General features: G+C 36.6%; 1 protein-coding gene across 3 annotated transcripts in view; it reads left to right on the plus strand.

Annotated features, from left to right (window-relative positions):
• AGPS (alkylglycerone phosphate synthase) overlaps nucleotides 1-18,364 on the plus strand; it is a 59,806-nt gene extending 41,442 nt beyond the window's left edge. Inside the window, exons 14-21 of one of the 3 annotated variants that reach the window (XM_086464981.1) lie at nucleotides 67-179; nucleotides 809-878; nucleotides 1,859-1,920; nucleotides 3,743-3,832; nucleotides 4,260-4,359; nucleotides 5,281-5,338; nucleotides 13,662-13,801; nucleotides 15,577-18,364. In XM_086464981.1, coding sequence (XP_086321107.1) covers nucleotides 67-179; nucleotides 809-878; nucleotides 1,859-1,920; nucleotides 3,743-3,832; nucleotides 4,260-4,359; nucleotides 5,281-5,338; nucleotides 13,662-13,783 — 615 coding nt within the window. In that variant the 3' untranslated portion in view covers nucleotides 13,784-13,801; nucleotides 15,577-18,364. Of the gene's footprint in view, nucleotides 1-66; nucleotides 180-808; nucleotides 879-1,858; nucleotides 1,921-3,742; nucleotides 3,833-4,259; nucleotides 4,360-5,280; nucleotides 5,339-13,661; nucleotides 14,696-15,576 lie in introns of those variants that run through there. The other 2 variants (XM_086464980.1, XM_086464982.1) reach the window with 2 other exon arrangements.
• The last annotated feature ends 934 nt before the right edge of the window (nucleotides 18,365-19,298 follow it).

The raw sequence follows: 19,298 nt of genomic DNA on the forward strand, positions 1-19,298 counted from the left end.
GAAAACTTGTTTCTTGTATTCTACCATATAGGCTATGACATAATGCAAAGTTTTCTGTCTTTGCAGTTTAAAGGATTTGATCCCAACATACTGTGTGTAGCTACCTTGCTCTTTGAGGGTGACAGAGAGAAGGTTCTTCAGCATGAAAAGCAAGTCTATGATATTGCCACCAAGTTTGGGTATGCTTTTCAAAGTTTTTCATACGAAGCTGGGAGTTAACTGTCCAGGAAAAGATAGGATTACCATATTTCTGTAGTGATTACTGTATGGATATGTTCTCAATTTACTAGTTTGAAGTGGCAATAATCAATTAGCTACTGAATGTTCCCTTTGATAAATATGACTGAATATAGAGTTGATGTTATTAAAATAGGAACTAGCCCTTGTAATTGCTTATAGGCATGGAAACTGCTTGTTCTGCAATACTAGACTCTAATTTAACTAAGAAGGGGAAGCCAAAAAATATAAGGGTAATATTAAATCTTTACAGAATTGATTTGAGCACATAAATACAAGCAGCTTGTTTAAAAGAGGAGTTTGTGTTTAGTTAAGGGAATGCAGTGAATTTCTGTCCCACAGACTGTTTTCTACTCTTACAAAGGAACAGAAAACATACATTGAAGTGGCAGGCATGAAGTAGCTTCTCATTTCTAATGAAGAGACTCTACTGTTTGCAGCCATTGTAACACAGCATAGACACAGCTAAACTTGCACATATGTTTGATAATCATAGTACTATTTTTTTCATTCTTTTTAGAAACTGGTGACTACTTTGCTGGAAAATTAATTAAATTCTTGTTAATTGCAGTGGCTTGGCAGCTGGAGAAGATAACGGACAGAGAGGATATATGCTGACATTCGTCATCGCTTACCTTCGGGTAGGTCAACTTTTGTCTGCCTGCTGAAACTTCTGTTAATATAACAAAACAGAGATGTCTTTGAAAATGCTTTCTCTGAAATCTAAATGCATGTTGCCTTGGACAATATCTTGGACTTCTCCCAGGGGTCATGTGTTTTTTATTTCTGACTAAAGTTTACTTGTGTAACTTCATCTGGAAAACACTGTAAAAACATTAACTTATGTGCTTGTTAAAAAAATAGTTTCTAATAAAGGGTAGAGAAAATTAGGTTGAAGAATCCACTGGCAGTTGCTAAATAAACCAGATCAGACTTAAAAATCTAGAGGTTGAATGTAGCCCAAGGCTGGGAGACTACTTGAAATACTAATGTGCTCACTCAGCTCTTGCTCTTTGGACATCTGCTTATGGCCATGGTTTAAATCGGAATTCCAGGACAAGTGGACCTTTATTCCTAACTGCTGCAGCTGTTCTTGTGAATTTTAGTCTTATTGTTTAAGAGAGATTTTTCTTCAGAGTAGTATGCACATCCTGAGTGCTAGATTTTTATTTGGCTTTTATAGTTAGGGACGAATCATCGCATTTCCCTTATTTCAGCAGGCTATATGTAAAATGGACAAAATGTTTGTCTTTATTCTACCTAGATAGGAATTACGTTCCAAATAAATATTTCTGCTAGGTATTATGTTGGTTAGCACAGTGGAGCTCTTGGCTTGATGCTACAGTGATACAAATATTTGGTTAGTGTAGGCATACTGACAGTCTGACAAGTTGTCTCACTATAGCCATGACATCAGTGTTGGTCATCCATGTCTTTGAAGAGTTACACTATTTCCATAATTATAAACTAATGTCACTGGGACAGATTTTTGCTAAATAGACTTTCTGTTTTTCTCACACAAACTAACAAATGTTGCTCAACTGTTAACTGGGTAGCATACACTGGAATCCCAGATGTTGATGCTGAATGTTACTGATCATTTCCTTTCTCTGTTTACTAGGACCTGGGCCTGGATTACTATGTAATAGGAGAGTCATTTGAGACATCTGTTCCTTGGGATAGGTAAACTGTGATTATTCCTTAGAATTGCTTAAAACTTGTACTTGATTTTGTTCAAATTATTCCTAATTCATGCTTGCTCATGGGGGAACTTAGTTTAATTTAAGCCTTATGTGTATTGGAGGCTCCCTGATGTGCCTCAAGTCTTGCACCTGTGTGTTCTTGCTAAAGTTCCTAGTAAATTACATGCCAGGATTTTGTAAATGCAATGTATACAAGCATTCAGTAATATTTCTACTTAGGTTAGCTTATTGTAACAAATTCAGGACTTGAAATTGCCCAGTTTAGGAAGCTGGACAATGGTGACAATAACTGTATTGTGTGATGAGCAGCCACATGTGTGGGACCAGCAGTGTATTTCAAACGGAAAAGTTTATAGTGAAGATCAAAAAAAAAGTTTTAAATATACTTAAATAATCTTTTATTTTCCTAGTAATGCAGGGAAATGAACACTGAAAAGATTTACCCAAGATTTAAGATCTTTTTCCTAAGCTTATTTTATCTGTTAGCTATGATTGAAAACACTTGACAATGGAGTTTAATATATGAAATCACTTTGGATGCTTCTATCTGGTACACCAGAAACCTCTTAAGGTGATTTGATTTAAAGCTTTACGGTATTTAATGCAAAGTCGAAAGTGTACGAAGTGTGATGACTTAAGCTGACAAGCCTATATCCTTGCTATTGAATTGAGTGTCAGTGGTAAGTTCCAGCCTCTGCTTTGAAAACTGGCATGGTCTCTTGAATGGGTGGCAGAAATTTGAGGACAACTTTAAAGCAAAATTGCTCTTTATTTTACTTTAGCTTTACAGATTTTGAAGTATGCTAACTGCTTAGTCACCAATTTGTTTTGCCTCTCCCTCATTTCAGGAGAGAATGAATTTTTATCCAAGAATTTAGTAAAATATTTAAAACTGTCTTCACAAAACCAAATTTTTTCAAAACTGTTTTTCTACTTTGGCTCACAAGAACTATGTAATTTTCCATAAATCAATCAGTTACATTGTTCCTGACAGGTTGATGGTACTTGCATAAAATATTTAGCTCTACTTAATCACTAAACAGATAAATTTCTCATGTATTACTTTTGTCAATCTGTAAAGTAGCTTTAAATCTTTAAAATGTCTTAATCTGAATTGTACAGTATAGCACTGCAGACCTTCATGGGAGAACATATAACTGAAAAAATGGTCATTTGAAAAACAGTGATTTCTTTTAATTATTCTAGTACTTTGGCTGCACCTGGGTCTGCCCTAGAAGGAAAAAGAAATAATAAAAGCAAAACAAGTATGGCTTATGACAAGGTTTAATAGCTCATTGCCATATTAAAACTATAACATTTCAAGCTGGCAAACTAGTGCACAGCTGGACTATCTCCAGTGTTGGCCTTGCAACATACAAACAGTATGGTATTAGGTATACAAGGCCTTAGAGTTCTCAGACTTTCTACTGTGAGCTGTATTGCCAAAATTTGAGGCTGTTTTGCTGAGAAAGTAAGTGAAGACATACAGAAGTAGGTAACCTCTGTTTTCTGTTGAACACTTTTGACTCATTCCTTATAGAAAAGATCTTTCATTACATACTCTGCTTCAGAGTAAATTGTCTATTCAGGAGAAGTACAGAAAAAGCAATGCTAGCAAAGTCCTCGTGAGGACTATTCTTAGAACAAAATCTAAGCTAGTTAAAACTGGTTCTAGAAGGCAATCTTCTGTTTTACTAGATTGTACTTTTTAAAAAAAAAAATTACTGATGCTGAAGTTGTGTTTTTTAGGAAGTTGTATAAAATCATGTACTAAGATTTTATATTTAATGTTTTCATTACAGGGTTTTGGACCTTTGTAGGAATGTAAAGGAAAGGATAGTAAGAGAATGCAAAGAAAAGGGTGTTCAGTTTGCTCCTTTTTCCACCTGCAGGTAAGCCATGCAACAACCTAAATAATTTCTTTTGAATCTTTAAGAGAACTAATGAAGAGGTCATTAAACTTGCTCGGTAGTAGGTAAAGTGTCTGATGATACTGCAAACACTAGTAATCTTGATCACCTTCTTTAACCTGCAAGTGGATTACATGTAAGAGTGGGTAATTCAAGGGATTAGTAGCACTTGATTAGTCTTGACACTTGCTCTTGCTTATGTGCATGAGTCAAGTGTAATGACTTAAGAGCTTTGACTCTCAAAGCCATAGCATTGAGTCACTCATGAAGGAGGAGCAAAAAGGATACAAGACTATTTAAAAAAAAGATGCTACCCATTAAAATAAGTAACCTTATGAATTGTGTAATGCCACATAGTGGCTAGCCTGATACCATAAAGCTTTGGTTGTAATGCAGTTCTCTTCAACAGGGTGACACAGACTTATGATGCAGGTGCATGTGTCTACTTCTACTTTGCCTTTAACTACAGAGGAATTAGTGATCCTATTCATGTCTATGAGCAAATTGAGGTAATGTATGTAAGAACAATAGTTAAGGGAGAGGGGGAGAAGCTGATGTCCCTGAATATGTGCTTATTTATACTTAGTACTGTTTATTGGAATTAGCAGTGTGATCAGCTGGATGCATGTCTTCCATTGTAGGTGACTAAATTTAACCTAACAAAGTGAGTTTGCCAACCAAGTATATGCACTCTATGGCAGACTGAAAAACTCTCTAACTGTATAGGTATGGTTATATACACTATTCCTAAAGAAATACACTTTTTGAAAAAACATTTAATGCTTGTGCTTAGGAAAGCTTTCTTTCCTACGCCTTTTAAGTTATCTGACTATTCATAGTCAGAGCTGGATGGAAAATAACTTTCTAGAGCTTGAAAGTGTTCATATACTTAACATAAAAATCTAAATTTTGTGTTCTGCCACAAATTTTACCCATGAAAGGGTGGTCAGTTTTAAATTCCTCACTTCCTTGACCAGAATCTAGGAGGTCTGGGTCTAAACTCTGGTTTAAATAAAGATCTTGAATCAGTCTGGGGAGCCTGTTTTCAAACTTCTCTATTGTGATTTCCTTTTCAGTAGGCATTTAACCATCCTCCAGATGAGCATCCCAGCCACTGGGCTATTTTAGTTTCAGCAAGGGGGAAGTGAATCCTGAATATTCTCTTCTGGAATAATAGATTTGTTATAGCAGGTGTCGTTTGAAATGTCTTGTCTTTGATAATGTTTATTTGGAAAATCCCTACTTACATTTTTCTGCAGACTTGAACTAAGATGCTTACCTGTATTGTGTACCCTAATAACGTATGAAACTTCATGTACCTGCGTAAATGAGTATGATAGCAAGCATTTTTCTAAAAACAAACGTCTTGTGTATTTGCTGTTGAATAAATGCATTTGCTGTTGAATAAATACCTTATCTTTCCAATTTAGAGGGCTGCTAGAGAAGAAATACTTGCCAATGGAGGAAGTCTGTCGCATCACCATGGAGGTAATGTTTTCAGTCTACTATTTAGTCTCTTTGATACTGCTAAATATTCATGAGTACATAAAATAGTTTGTAATAGAACTTTGAAAAATGTTTTGTAGGCGTTAACTGAAATGACAGGGGGTAAGGGGAGGGAATCTCCTGGCATTTGTTCTAGAAACTGTTCACCCCTTTGCTAGACTTTCAGGGGAAGTGTCCTTAGACCTGGTTTTCTTGATGTCAAGTCACACAGTGTGGTGTATTTATGAGCACCAGCTTCAAACCTTTGATAGGAAGTCTGCAGGCTGTCTGAGAACCTGAAAATGTAGTTGATCAGTTTGTCTTAAGAACTTCCACTGAACCTTGTGCAGAGGTATATTCAGTTACAAAGACCTCAAATGGGAGTCTCAGTTTTAAGACAGTTTTGTGTCCCTTGTGGCTAGGTGAGCGCTGTTAGCCCTAATGCCAGCACACTTAGTGCAAGTATCTGCATAAGAGCTCTGGTGACTTTAAACTGGGCTAGGTTGCAGTCTACCGTTTGTTGCATAATTGATATTATTTAAGTATTGATATTACTGGCTTGCTGTCTGCTAACTTCTGGTTATTCAGTTTCCTCTCTTAGAGTTTGGAAGTTAACTTGTCTTGAGTTACTAGCTTATTTGTGAGCTATTTTGTGATTTAATATTAAGCTAAAGTACCAATGTTATGTATAAGTGATACTTCATATACCTGATGCTTTATATATGCTTTTCCCACGTATTCAACCTGATCTAATTTGGTTGCATGTGTCCTATATAATGCTGTAAATTCAGATGTCGGGAAGACTTGTGAAGTCAGTTTGATTTGTGCAGCTAGTATTTTGAAACTGCTAAACTTAATGCATTTCTTCTCTATTCTCTTGGGGCTTTGTCTGGCCGCAAATAAGAGCAAAGAGGAAGTCTAATGGTTTAAAACTAGATAAAAAATTTGTAATTCTAATACAGCTCTGTGGGGAAAACTGAAGGGCAGAAGCTGTGCTTTAAAACATGTTGGTGACTTCCTGGACTTGAAACTTTAGCTAGGGCTGTTTTCAGGCATCTAGCTTTGTGACAGAAACTGAAATGGATGCCGCTTTAGCAGTATCAGGATATTGAAAGATATGTAGGTGGTGATTACATGAGTGAAAACAGTTTCAGTATTGTTTAACATGCTCTTATTGTGCTCTGATTAAGTCTTTAATATGGTGGTATAGTGGACTGGTCAATTCTCGCACATAGGATGTGGAATTTACCCCCTTGATGTACTATTGTGTTCTCCCCTGCTGTGGCAGCTGTATTTTACTGTGATTAGCATTTCATCCATTAACTCACATGCAGCTGGAGCTTGTCACATGTTTGGATGTGTATTTGCCCTCACCATATGAAACCTTGCTTACAGCATATGTTGAACAAGAGAAAAAAAATATAGCATTTTCAAACCCTTGCACACTTGAACTTTCTGACTTCACAGATATGGAAATCTTGGTTTCTGTTAGACTCTTGTGCTCCCGTTGTATGCATGACTGCCTCTTACACTGACAAATATTTTCTGCTTTGAGTGGTTTTGTCTGGCAGTTCATTGTGTATGATATTCAAGATTGGTTGTTTTTTTCCCCAGTGCTTAGTAGATGTGCTGCTGAGAATTAGCCTAATAGTATGACCTTCGGGCCTTGTCACTCTTAGCAGTATGAGACTGGTCTATTGTGTGGGGTAAAAGAAAATACTGATGCAATTTCTTTTAGTATTTGTCTTGTAACTGTGATTAATAACAGTTGTTTTCACTATCTGGAAACAGACAGGCTGGTTTGTCTGCCTGCAATCACACTGTGATAAATGGAGCTATTTTAACTCTGGTTTTGTGTATCAAAGAAAACAGATGTAGTCTGGGACTTGAGGCTATAGGAAATACAAAGCCTGCTTAAGTCAATGTTCATACACTCCTTGAGTGAAGAAGTGGTCACATATGACAGTTTGAGATGTGTAAAGCTCTAAATTGCTTTACGTTTGGAGAAGTAATGACTGCAGGTAGACACATAGCTGCAATCTACAGTGAGAACTGAAATCATGATACTTTTAATTTTATGAAGAGTAACTTGAGAAAGACTTTACTTTGGATTCTATTTTAATCTCAATATCTCTTCTCCCCTCTCTCCAGGCTAATGAAAAATACTGTAACTTTTAGGCAAGACTCACTAAAGGTAGCAATACTATGAGAAGATTTCCCCCCCAATGAGACTTAAAACTTGTAAGAAGCATAACTTTTATGTGTTAATGGATTACATTAGAGATCACATCTTGCAATATGCAAGAACAGCATTCTAACAAAGAAATTGCAGAAGTGTATCAATACCAGCCTTGTACAGCAAGCATCTCATGGACACAAGAAGCTGTAGCAAAACCAGAAGTACACATCTGTGTAACGAATTTATCCTTTCAATGTAACAATTACTTTTGGGGTAATTTGGGGTAGCATATACAGATTTTTTGTTTTACAAACCTGGATATAATTTCTAGGATATTGCAACTTAAATGACTTTGTCCTTCAATCAAATTGTCTTTGAAGTCTTTCTCACTCTTGACTTTCAAATATTTAAATCTAATTGGTGAGTGTCAGGAACAGTTTTCCTACTTTGTTATCAGAAACATTATCAAGTGTTAAATACTCTTTAATGAATGGAATTTACATTTAGGAAGAATCTGAGACACATGTATTACTGTAAAAAAAAAAAACCAACAAAAAAAAAACACAACAAAACAAACCACACCTAAAATATATAGCTGATCAGATAGGCACTTCTTATGCGCGGGGAATTCAGCCATTCTCTAGTGCATCAGAAATTGATCCTCAGAGAGGAGGTTATCAGAATTTTTTTTAGTGATCCTGGCAGGCTTGTCTAAATGTGTTTCTCGCTAAATTTGTTGTGAATAAACTGCTGAAAAGTTTTAGTAGTTTTAAAGTTTTTAATGTGTTACTTTGAAGTGGTTTCTTATACCTTCTTTGTCCCTTTTAACTAATGATAGGACATAATCTGTGACTTTGTAAGATTTGAAAGGTATTCAGGAATTAGATAACCTAGTTGTAGCATTCCTTGTCTTCATTTCCTACATGAGCTTATACAGTCTTGATTTATAGTTTTCATCTTGCCTAGAGTATGGCTTACACTTAGAAAGGGGTAGTGCTCATCTTTGAACACATCATTGATCCACTGTGTATCTTTAGATTTTAGAGCCATGTAAATAAGGATTGCTAGAGCCACAGTTACTTTCTAGAAACTTAGAATTTAAAAAGCAGCATTAGGAATGACAATTTCTTGTGGATACAAGTTTAAGTTTAGGTAAGTCATTCTTCTGTTCATTTAGGGCAAGCCCTAAAACCATACGTATGATGTCACATCTTGCATTCTTGAATTCCTGTTTCATAAAGTACATGCTTTTTTTATAAAATACATGCTTTTTTGTATACACAAAATAGCATGCTGAGGAAGTATCAGTAGGTACGACCGTTGTATAGATACAACTATAACCTCTATGCAGTTACAGCATGAGAAAGGAGCTGGCTGGCTTTGGGCCTGATCCCTTCTGTATTACCCATGTAAAACTAAGGAACTGTAAAAATTAGTGATGGTTTCCCTTGCAGGGAATGTTCTAACTAAAACTGGTTACTTAAGGAAATAATTATCAGCTTGTGGGTTTGAGGAAAATACCCCTATTTAGCTATTTAATGTAATAGAACTAATTTTCTTCCACTTCCAAGACAGACTAGAATAAAGGTTAACCAAGTAGCCCAGGCTCCGCAGGTTTAGGTATAGTATCAATTTCCTGGAATCTTATGTAGGAAAACAAACAACAATCACCCCAACCCTAAAAACAAATAAAACAAAACAAATTAAAAAAAACCCACCCAAACAATCCCCCAAACAACAAAAAAAACTAACAAAAAAGCCCAACCCCACACCTTATTTGCATTCAATGGCATATTTGACATTGCAATTCATTGCAATACTTTGGCATCGTTAAGAGGCTGTGGCTTCAGCTATACACTGCAGTAATTAACCCACGCTAACTATAAAACTGGAATTCTAAAATTCCCTTATGGGGAAGTGGAATCATCTTTTCCTGTGTAAAGGAAACATATCTTCTTACCTTGAAGTTAAGCACTGGAGACCGATCATACTTTCATCTTAAAACTAGAGCTTGCTCAACTGATTAGAATGAGTTTAAACTGTGACGTTTGTCAGACAGAGCAACCTTATGTGAAATAATATAATGCAGTTGTATTTTCCTCCTTGGTCTGTTGAAAGTCTGAATAGAATAGTCATCTTCAGTGCCTTTTCCACCAAATAAATGCAAAGGACTTTCTGATTCATCGACACAGAACTTGAAAGTACTGAAGTTGTTTACATATCAAGTGAAAACGTGCAAGATCTTACAGTGATGGTAAGTGTTAATTATGTGGTGGACTTCAGGCACACTGGTCCAATATACTCCAGCACTACCACTGTATTAGATTAATGCACTGACTTCTGTCAGTGTGACTGAGTTCTCTCTGGAAGAGTAATAACCTGTTAAGCAGAGATCCTTTCCGTAAAGACAACCAGCTTCAGGAAGAGCATGCAACAGCTGGAAGAGCCCCATCTTTATGACCTGTTACTACCTCTCCTTTTGCAAAGCTATTGTTCTGGAGTCACTACCTCTTAAAGTTGGAAGGACTGGAGCAGAGGAAGTCTAGAGCCATGTGCGGTGCCACTAGAGCCTATTTCCACCGGGACCACACGTTGCTATAAAGCTGTTCTGCGTGAGAGTTATTCCTGGGATTCATCAGCTACATTAAAACTTTCCTTACAAGAATGTTTATGTGTGCCAAAATACTTCATATTCCAAAAGTGAGGAAATAAAATAATTATCATTTGCTAACTCTATCCTTAGCAGCCAGATTTTTTGCAGCCATCCAGATGCATTTTCAAAGATGAGCAAGTGTAGCCTTTAGAGCCAGGAGAGCTGTACTCCTGTTTTATCATCTTTGTGGCCAGCAGGTGCGTGCTGTCCATCTAATGCACTTCTCTGAAAAACCTTGCACGTGGGAAACTGTTGTCACTTTTGGCATAGAATGTAATGTCAGTGCACGTTTGCTTGGTTGGTTTCCTCAAAGGATGGGCTCTACAGGAGCAGCATAGGGTATGATTGCACTTCACCAAAGTGTATTTTATTCCCTAACAGATTAAAAGGGCACTGGAAGCATGAACAACTTTTTTCCTGATGAAACCAGCTAAGGGCTGGGCCAGCATATATCGAAACTGGGAAAAAGTTACTTACCCAGCTTCTCTGTTTTTCTTTCATACACGGACTAAGATGATGATAAAACTTGAAAATACTGCAAAAATAAAATTAGTGTTCGACTGTCTTTGAGAGTTGCTACTGAGCAAAGTTCTTGGCTTTCTGGTCTGAAGTACTTGGTGTCAAGTAGACTCTTTGTCATGCTAGGGTGTTTGCACTCTATGTAATAGTCTGGGCTTCAGATTGAAGACTTCTGGCTTCCTAGCAGTGAATGTTTTAAGATGTTAGACTGCTCAGCACACCTCAGGAACAGTGCACTTGCCACTTGTAAAACTTGAAAACTAATTCTGCCACACTTCATCTTGGATAATTAAGATACAAGATTAGGTGTCTTCAGAGGAAGATGATACAAGAAGGGCTGTGTTTGTTTCCATCTGAGGCAACAAGGATTGTGTGTGTAATGGTGCATATAGCTGAGTTGACAAGTAGTGACTCCTTAAGCTACTACAAATGGATTATACAATGTTATGCTGATCTGAGAATCATTAATAATGTTATGATGTAGCATATAGAATCGGGTGAATTCGATCTCATTTTTTAATTGAGAAAACTATTACTGGGCTGAGAGCCCATGAGTGGTGGATACTTGGATAAAATCTGGTTTTGTGCTGTTCCATGGCAGTTCTAGATAAATAGCATCATCTAGGCCTAAAACTAAAAGGTCTGCTTTCTCTAGGCTAGAAATAGCAAGCTGGTTCATGGTAATGTCAGCTTAACTGAGACCTTTTATTATTGGGGAAGTTAAGGCTTCCTTGAGCCCAAAGCTGTTCTTTGGCTAGGCTTAGAGTGGATTTAAGCAGCTTTGCCACTTGGAATTATTTTTATGTTTATGGTAACATCTTTTACTATTGTGGCATTTTCTTCCTCCATTTCAATTCTCATCCTTGAAGCTAATTGGATTGTCACAGAATCACACAGAATAACAGAATGTTAGGTGTTGGAAGGGACCTCTGGAGATCGTCCTGTGGAGGAGGAACAGAATATTTATAGGGCAGCACTAACCTGAAGTGAAACAAATATAAACATCGTTTTTCTAAGTGGTGTGCTCATCTGCACAGAACCTTTCCTTCACTTGGTCTATTTTTCCATTTAATCAGATGGCCCAGCTTATAATTCTAAGAGCAAGATTGCTTCAATACTTTTTAACTCTAATATGGAAACTTGAGTAGCTGAAAAACCCATGTATATCTTACTGACATGAACAGTAGGAGTAGGGACTTAACCTGCTGTTATCAAGGGGTTAAAATCTTTTCATTGAACATGTTTGTGAAGGACTGCTTGTAACTGTAGTACAGCTTTTTTCTTTCCAGTTCACTAATCAAATGTATGTTAGATTTATTATTGCAAAAGTATAAACCATAGAAAATTTGACAAGATAGATGTGTAAATTATCACTTTGACAGAACTAATGATGCACTCCAAGCACCTTCTGTTTTCCAGCACTTGGTGAGCGACTTCATTAAATATGCAATGACTGTTTGGTGCTGCTCAGACAGTGGTTCAGTTCCTTGTGGAATTGCATTATTACTGGAGGTGTAAAAGAGGCAGGCATGCTAGCTGTTGGGCATCCTGCTGTGATTCTAATGTGCTCCATCTTGTTGGAGCAGTTGTTTGCAGTCTTTTCAGGACAATTACATCCATAACCACAGGACACATTCACTGAAACTATATTACAGATAACGGTTGAGAGTGGTAATGACTGTTCTTCAGCTGCTTGTGTAAGAGCCAGCGTGAGTGACTCGAGGTGATGGTCAAGCCACATCCGTGACTTTTTTTGTAGCAGTAGTGTTAAAGTTTCCCCAGATAAAATTTAACTACATCAGCTTGTTCAGATGGTGAAATTCTAGTGATGGTATATTTACAAATGGGGACTTTTTTCTTGAGCTGGGCTGCAAAATACAACCACAGTTCCTACCACATGACAAATTCTTTTGTCCTTCAGTTATGATTTTTGCTCTTGACATACTGCTAATAGTTGTTTTCTAGAAAACTGCAAATTTCATTCTTTCTCACATTATTTGCTTTTGCAGTCATTGTGACTAGCTCGTATTCCTTAAGGTATAAACAAATATACTCTGTTCTCCAGAGGTGTCTCTGTAATTTATTATTCTGATGACAGTTTGATGGTTACCCTGAGAATAAGGCACAAAAGGTGGCTTGAATTTAGCTTCAGATACTCTTAAAGCATCTGTCGCTCAAACCTTTACTGTATCGCATCATACTGACAAATGGATTGTGTTTCAGGCTGACAAGTTAAATGCTATAGCATGTTTAATGAAAAAAATGTTTATTTTGAATAATGTGTTAAATCACGGTTGATCACTTGGTTAATTTATATGTGAACACTTGGCCATTTAAGAGGAGTATTGTGAGACTTTAGTGAATCAAGTTCTTAAATGGCTGGTGTTTCAGCTTTGCTTTGTATTTGGTATATGTCGTGAATATTACATGGGAAAACTAAGCTCATGTGTAACAGTGTGAGTAATTACCAGCCTGTGTAAAAGTTTTTGAATGAAATAAGATATTTTGATTTAAAACTAGGCTTTAAGTCTTCTCCTTAGAAAACTTTTTTTTGCTATTTAAGCCAATACTGTTTTAAGTTCATTTGATTATTGAGTTCTTGCAATCAAGAGGTGTGGGGTTCTGCTTTTTAGTAATCTCCTCTACCATTTCCTACTTAAAATTAGTTTGGTGGCTTTTAAAAACTTATTACAGATTCCCTATTTTAGTAGAACATGTGATTTCAGCCTGAGATTCATCTAAATTTCATAGTTTCTAAAGAAGGTAGGCAGCGTGGAACACAGTCTTCCTCTGGGAGTATGCTGAGCTTAATGAGCTTGATAGTCTGGTGGGCTCAATAAATCAAATAAAGAAAAACATTTCTCATTTTTGAATAAAAGCATTTATCACACAGTGTTTATTCATTCATGGTCACAAGATTGATTGGGTCCTAGAATCCTGCCATATATTGAAACACTTTGGTTTTGTTTTTCCAGTAGGCAAATTGCGGAAGCGCTGGATGAAGGAGAGCATCTCTGATGTTGGCCTGGGAATGCTGAGATCTGTTAAGGAATATGTGGACCCCAATAACATCTTCGGAAACAAAAATCTTTTATAAAACCCTGCACAACATGATGTACTGAAACTTCTTAAAAATTATTGTTGAAATTCCTCCACTTTCATTGTATTGATATCCCAGTAATCAAATATAACATAGACTAAACTTTAAAAACTAGTAACTTACACTGATTTTTGCCACCCCCCTTCCCCCCAATAAAGTGTAAACATCACTGTTACTGTTTATGTATTTTTACTTACGATGCTCTTAAACTTAAACAACCCACTGGGCACAAAATGTATTACCAACCAGGAAATGCAAATTTAGTTTTCCAAGTTTGGTTAGGCAATGCAGCTGGCAGTGTATTCAGTGCTGGGTACTGCCAGATGTTTCTTACTAAAGCATCCCCTGCAAGGAGAACAAAAACTGACAACAGTGTTTTCTACAGAAGCAGCTGCTCAATCCAGCCTCTTGCTAAAGGAAAGCTGCTAAGAGATGAGAGAACACCAAGGAGTACTTCACTGTACTGAAGGATTAAGTAGGTAACAGACTTGTAATCAGCGAATGCTTAAAGTACAAAGGTAGGCTTTGATCAAGAGAGACAGTGTAAGTCAAACTACTTCTAAAAACTCGGTAGTCTCCCACTGTAGTACTATTGGAAAATCTTAAGCAATTGAGCTGTTCTGAGTTGTATTTGCATTGCTGGGATAATCTTAAATTAATTGTAGTCAGTCACTAGAAGTTTTGTACAATGGACATTTCTCACTGTATGTTGAAAACAGGTTTGTAAGAAAACTTTGTGTTCATCTGTACTTCAGTCCTAGTGTGTATGGGTTTTGCTCCTGTTTGTTTTGCAGAGATGCAAAATATCTTTTTCAGTAAAAAAAAAGTTTTGGCTATTCAAATGAAACTGCCCATCACTGTCTTTTGAAACAGTCTCAACAGTTTAATAAAACACTTAAGTGGAAAACATACTATTATCCTGAAAGTGAGATTTCCCACTTTAGTTTTGTACAGTTTCCTATGGCCTTTATGAATCATTTACTTCACTAGTAGCCACAATTTTAATTGTCCATTGAACTTAAAATCAAATATTTTCTTGATCAGTATCATATAAGAGTAAGCATTTTTACATTGATACTTGAATCTTAATCAGTAAAACAAACAAAGTATTTGTCAATACTCATGATCCATTTTTAAGGTGGGTTCTTTTCTTAAAATTATCCAACTTTTTGATAATTAATGTATTGCATAAGATAGAAAAAATACAGACTATGCTTTGAGGACACTGTCTCTAGCCAACTGCTTCACAGCTCCGTAGTGTCAGTTTGGACACCTTTTGTATTGGTAGTGCCCTTAATGAGGAGAAAGACAAAATTGCAGTTTTGTTTTTAAACTGTTTTAGAATACTGTCTAATTAGTGCTCAGTTTTGGTAATATATCAAAAAAGTATCAAATGCTTGAAAATACTGCATATTGGACAACTCTGAACTTGTTTAAAGATTAATTTCAAATCTATAATTAAAATGATCAAAAAACATGAAGACTCAAAACATCACTTTAAAATGCATGCTGTCAAGGTACTTAAGGAAAACTTTTTATGATCTGCAAGTCATAAACCAATGTTAATGTGGTATTTGCAATGCAGCTAGATTTGTTTTAAATGGTCTTTCTTTCACAACACTTCAACATAAAAATCTACTCTTCTATTTTTGTTTTTGGCCCCCAGAGTTCATATATCAGCAGCAACCACTACAATAAGCGCATTAGGAAACTGAGTCTTCTCACTGTGGTTAAGTGTTCCTTAAGTACACAGTAGCGTCCCAGCAAAGTGAATCTACATGTTTTTGCAGGGGCCTTCCTCGGCTTGCATGGTGTGTGATCGTGACTACATGGCCACAGCTGGTGTCTTGCTGGTAACTCGTATCACTCTGAAATAGAAGCCTTTGTAGGAGAGGGTGAATATGAAGGGTGTTTATGTGCCTCAATGAAAGTATATGTCTAACTATGAAGAATCAATTTCAAAGGAAAGTACGTGAAGCCTTTTTGCAGAATGACAGCAGAAATAGAACTAAAACCACTAGTCATAGTTCAGTAATACTGGTCTCTTAAGATTTTGACTTTAAGCAGAACACAGCTCTACGACATCCTTCCCAATTTTTAATTTTCTGACTATGGTTTCCTCATCCCTTCTTTGTATGGAAATTACGCAGGCAAAAACTCCTCTTACTTTCCGTTAGTAACATGGCTTCTGGGGTGATTTAAAATGCAGTGAAGACTTTTACTGCATGTCAGTTGTCCTGTGGGAAGGTGAAATAACAGGCTGTAAGGAGCCCAAAGCAATGTCACTGGATAGCTTTGAGGAAGAGATTAACTACAAATGTAATAGATGGGTTTTTTTTTCTAATGGCCACCCTATTGCTGCCTTCCTAAATATTTTTCTATCTTATGAACTGGTCAGAGCTTAGTGAAACTGCAGCTGAAATGCATGTGTTACTGACTGTCTTTAATTTCACGTTTAAATTCCTAATGAAAATAGAGAAAAGTGTAATGCAAGTTCAGGAGACCTAGATACCCACAGATCATTACCCATTTAAAAAAAAATAATCTTCCCTTCTCTGATACTGAAGTCTTCTACCACAGCTCCTTCTGTATTCTCAAGTTTCTAAAGACTTCCCATAGCTGCAGCCTGTTCAGAGATGGAATATCTTGGCATAACACATTACTTTTTCTATTTGTTTGACTATTTTGGACATATGTAAGTTACACTTTTAAGCTTGTCATGACTTCCAATTATACAGCTTCTACTCTCTTTGAAGGAGAGAAGGTGCTGAGTGAGTGTGGCTTGACTGCAAAATGTATTTATATTAGGGAGACTTTTATAAAAATTTTGAGGGGAAAACAAAATCCGTTAGAAACTGATCTAGGGTCTAAATCTTACAGTCAAAGAAAAACATGTCTCTTCTTGACTTGACTGACAGTATATTGGTTGACTTAGAGATGTCATCTTTGCCTTACAGCTGTGAACAGAGGCCAGGCCAAATAGTTCTTCCATAGCAACATTTCAAAGGCAGGGATACGTTAGCACTGAAATCCAGAAAACACAAATTGCTTCTCAGTCTCGGAAATGTATGTTTAACAAGGTTGTAATTTAACTTTCTGCAAATAAAGCCAAACAGTGTTTGTCATTTTAGTGTGAGATTAACTGTAAAGCTTCAGTTGTAATGTTAAGAGATTATAGAACCTTATATTATTAATAAAAAGAAAATGGGCCTAAACAATTATGTGGTTTTGTGCTGAAACTAAACATGTATTCTAATAACTTGTCATCTTTGCTTCATTTTAATTTGAAGGTGAGCTCTTATCTAAGGAAAACTGTTATGAAGGCTGTGGCACTTGCAGAAAAATGAGATTGAATTTGTAGATGTATGCTAATAGAAGCTCTACTTTTGTGTCCCGTGTAAAGTAAAATGGGAAAAGGAGTGAATTTCAGTGAAGGAAGGGCAAAACGACATCCGAACACCAGCCTACTTGGGGCAGAAATTTCACCTCAGTAATCCCTGTTTGGGCAGCAAGGGCACCTTGTTCAACTGCTCTTGGAAAGTTCTCTCAGTATGATACAGGAGCATACCTTGTCTTAGCTTCCCCGTATTTCAAAGACCTGCTGTATTAAGCTATTGCAACAGGTATATAGTTTCCTGCTGTTGTGCATGTCTCATTTAAAACCTCCTTGTTACAGGTCCTGGAATCTGCTTGAAAGTTCTGTGTGCATGAATGCACCATGTGTGAGCAGAAGAGGTATCTCTGTTACCTGCATCATTGCTATGAAGCCTATATGCTCTTTAAGCTAAAATGGCTGAAATTGCATCTTGCTTGAAGGAGCTGTTGAATTGTCTTATGTTAGCACGGTTTCCTCAATGCATGATACTCAAACTGCAAAAGTTGTAGTATGCAGGGGACAGGAGAACTAATGATGTGGTTTGATCTGTAGAACTATAGCAATTGATCCAAATTCTTTTGTGTACTTGTTTGTAGGAAGGAAAAAACTACCTGACAGTCAAGCATTTTATTTGTTTCCATTCCATTAACAGCATAAAAATGCAGTATTTTTACTTAGATCTAGATAGTCTCAATTTGAAGATCTTGGGTGATGAGATACTTGTCTCAGGATGACAGCCAGATCCCATCAGTGTTCCCTTTGTTTAAAATGAGCTTTATAAAAAGTTGGACCTGAACTCACAGCTGTGTAAATACTACAGGCTCACTGTTTATGGTTTTGTAGTCCCCACACTGACTCTGAATTCCACATTACCTTTAACATAAATCGATGTCTTTCTCTAGGCTCTTTATGGAGGCCAGAATTGGCAGGTGGTTGCTGTGTTCAGCTTTAAGGTCTGCTGTGGTGCTCAAGAGCAGAGGTGGTCAAAGATATTTTCAAAAATGTTTTCCATACTGTCTTTGAAAAATACTAGTGCTGTCAGTTTGAAATTAAAAATTCAGTTTCAAAAATATGTGGGTTACAATATTTTAATATTATAATATTTACCAATACAAGTTGCAATAATATGTACCACTACTGAAATGCTGTGAAAAGTTTCATTTATGAATTTGTTTTTGCACTTTGGAAAAATAAGTGTTGAACTTTTTAGGGGAAACTTTGAGTGTTTCATTTTGATTCAGAATAAAGCTGAATTTATTTCAATTGACTGTTCAGAAATTCCAGTATAACATTCCTGTTTGAATAACATTCAGCCTATTTCTGCCTTCATGGTGGTGTGTAGTAGTCCCCCCCACCTATGGGGACATTACAGCTTTTACAGTGATGTGTTTAATAATTATATTATTATAAAGTATCATAGCAGTCTTCTAAAGGATAAAACAGAAATGTTGATCACAGCAATGAAGCTGTGTGTATGCAAAAAGATGATGGACAAAACCTGGTGATGTGACTGTAATCATGTAAAGTTTAAGCTGATGGTTCTAGAACTTCAGATCAAATTAGGAAATAGGTGACAAATGTTTTCTGTTTAAAAATCACATTTTAAAAATAAACTGTTTTCTAATGATTGAAGAATGTCAAATGATTATCACAACTTTGCAGTTCAATAGCACATGGCTTGTCCTTGTGTGGCTGACCTCCCAAGGTCTACAAAGTAAAATATCAAGTGGATGGTCTCAAGGCAGGGCCTCGATAAAGCTACTCCCATTTCAGGGAGGGCTGGAAGGGCTTGGCTCTGTTCCCATAAGTGACATGGACACTCTGAGCATGTGGATATCTGGCGTTGCTATTGCATCAGTCAGTGCTAGCTTAGCAGCGTAATATTCAAAGCAGTTTGAAGACGATGAATGGCATTGATGTTATGTACTTAAATGAAGTTCAGCAAATACTGAAAACATCAAAGAGCAATTTGATAAGTTCAGTTATTCATAAAGTGGTTATCAATAGTGGCACTGATAGATGCAATCTGGACTAGACACAAGCCTGAGGATGTGGGCGTAATGAGAAGGTACAAACACAGCCATTGACCTTTCTCCCCCCCAGCCCGTGGCAGCAGCCAGCAGTGTTTCCTGTCTC

The sequence above is a fragment of the Leptosomus discolor genome, chromosome 5 (assembly GCF_034619465.1).
Source record: "Leptosomus discolor isolate bLepDis1 chromosome 5, bLepDis1.hap2, whole genome shotgun sequence".
NCBI lineage: Eukaryota > Metazoa > Chordata > Aves > Leptosomiformes > Leptosomidae > Leptosomus > Leptosomus discolor.